The sequence below is a fragment of the Nelumbo nucifera genome, chromosome 1 (assembly GCF_055504915.1).
Source record: "Nelumbo nucifera cultivar China Antique chromosome 1, China Antique-T2T, whole genome shotgun sequence".
NCBI lineage: Eukaryota > Viridiplantae > Streptophyta > Magnoliopsida > Proteales > Nelumbonaceae > Nelumbo > Nelumbo nucifera.
This window is the reverse complement of record NC_142649.1, coordinates 175,059,440-175,060,874: the sequence shown is the minus strand read 5'-3', so window position 1 is coordinate 175,060,874 and position 1,435 is coordinate 175,059,440. Positions and strand designations below refer to the sequence as shown.

Sequence of the window (1,435 nt, the reverse complement as noted above, 5' to 3'; positions counted from 1 at the left end):
GGAATGTAGCTCGTATGAGACTTCTCTTCTCGGTTCGTTACAGAAGGAGTCGCTACAGATGATTTCGGGGGTGCCCATGATGACGGCGGTCATCCCATACTGAAGGTCCCGCGGCTGAGTTGCATCTTGCGTTCAAACGCGTGGGCTAGGTTCATGGCCGTAACCAGGTTTGGGGGATTCTACATCTCCATGTCCACCCTCAGGGGTTCTGCTAACCCGGCGGTGAACATATCTACTTGCTGATCCAGTCGCACTGATGATGCCCTGGCGAGGAGGGTCTGAAACTGGCGTTGATATTCTGCCACCGTTCCAGTTTGCTTGAAGTTGATCAGCTCACCTAAGGGGTTGCTTGTCAGTGGGGGCCCAAACCTAAGAAGGCAGTAGGATTTGAACTGGGTCCAACTGAACCCGGGTTCTTCTTGTTCCAATCGATAGAACCAGAGTTGTGCTTCCTCCGTCAGGTGAAAAGCGGCTAGGCTTACCTTGTCTCGGTCGTCCATCCGTTGATTGCGAAAAAACTGCTCGCATCGGAACAGCCAACCCAAAGGATCTCCGGTGCCGTTGTATGACGGAAATTCCAACCTGTTGTATTTGGGAATGACCGCGGCCCCCTCGGTGATGATTTGTTGCTCACCGGACGACTCTAACAAATCCGATCGGCGGCCGCTAGTGACTGCCGCCCCTTCTGTGTTCCTCTCCTTGCTAGAAAGGAATAACTCCATCAGATGCCATAACTCCCTGACTTCGTCCTTGATTTCACGTACTTCCGAGCTAGTCTCCACGAGCCGGTGCTCTAGTTCATGGACCCTAGACGGCAACTACTCCAGATCACCCATGACGCCTTACTCTGATACCAAATTGTTAAGGGCCCGGGAATAGGATCTCGTCGCAGGTCGGTCTACGGGAAAACCCTCTTGTTTCCCCTTGTCCCTTCTTTTTCTTGAGGTACCTATCTTGGCGCCTTGATGGTGATTTGTTCAAGAGATCACCAACTCTCCTTACTCTCTTCTTGATTGAATATTCAATGCCTTTATTGAATAATAGCAGCTCCTTAAATAGGAGATTACAAGAGGTAAGAGTCCTGCTCTTAGGGAGACTCCTTGCTGATTAGGGAGACTCTATCTTGATAAGATAAGACTGATAAGATAAGATAAGCCTCTCTTAATTCTACACCTGTAGGTTAGTTACAAAGTGGCCACTTCAGACTTGAACTTGTGTTCTCATGCTTGTCATCAGCAGAAGGTTTTATCATTACACCAAGAAATGGCTCCTGAAAAGAGATAGTGAATATGCATGAGATAATCCTACCTAGGTTGGTAGTCCTCAGGTGAAAACCACCAATTGATAAAACTATTATTGGGATGTGGTATTTGGACCACACTAAATGCATCCAAGGGACTCTATTACCACTTTCCTGAATTAGACCCCAGACTAA

At 48.2% G+C, this 1,435-nt stretch overlaps 1 protein-coding gene across 1 annotated transcript; it reads right to left on the bottom strand.

Moving 5' to 3' along the window:
* Positions 1 to 179: 179 nt before the first annotated feature.
* On the bottom strand, positions 180 to 722 carry LOC148804185 (uncharacterized). The gene has a single exon (XM_088899890.1). The coding sequence runs from the start codon at positions 720 to 722 to the stop codon at positions 180 to 182; it is 543 nt and encodes a 180-aa protein (XP_088756016.1).
* Between the last annotated feature and the right edge of the window lie 713 nt (positions 723 to 1,435).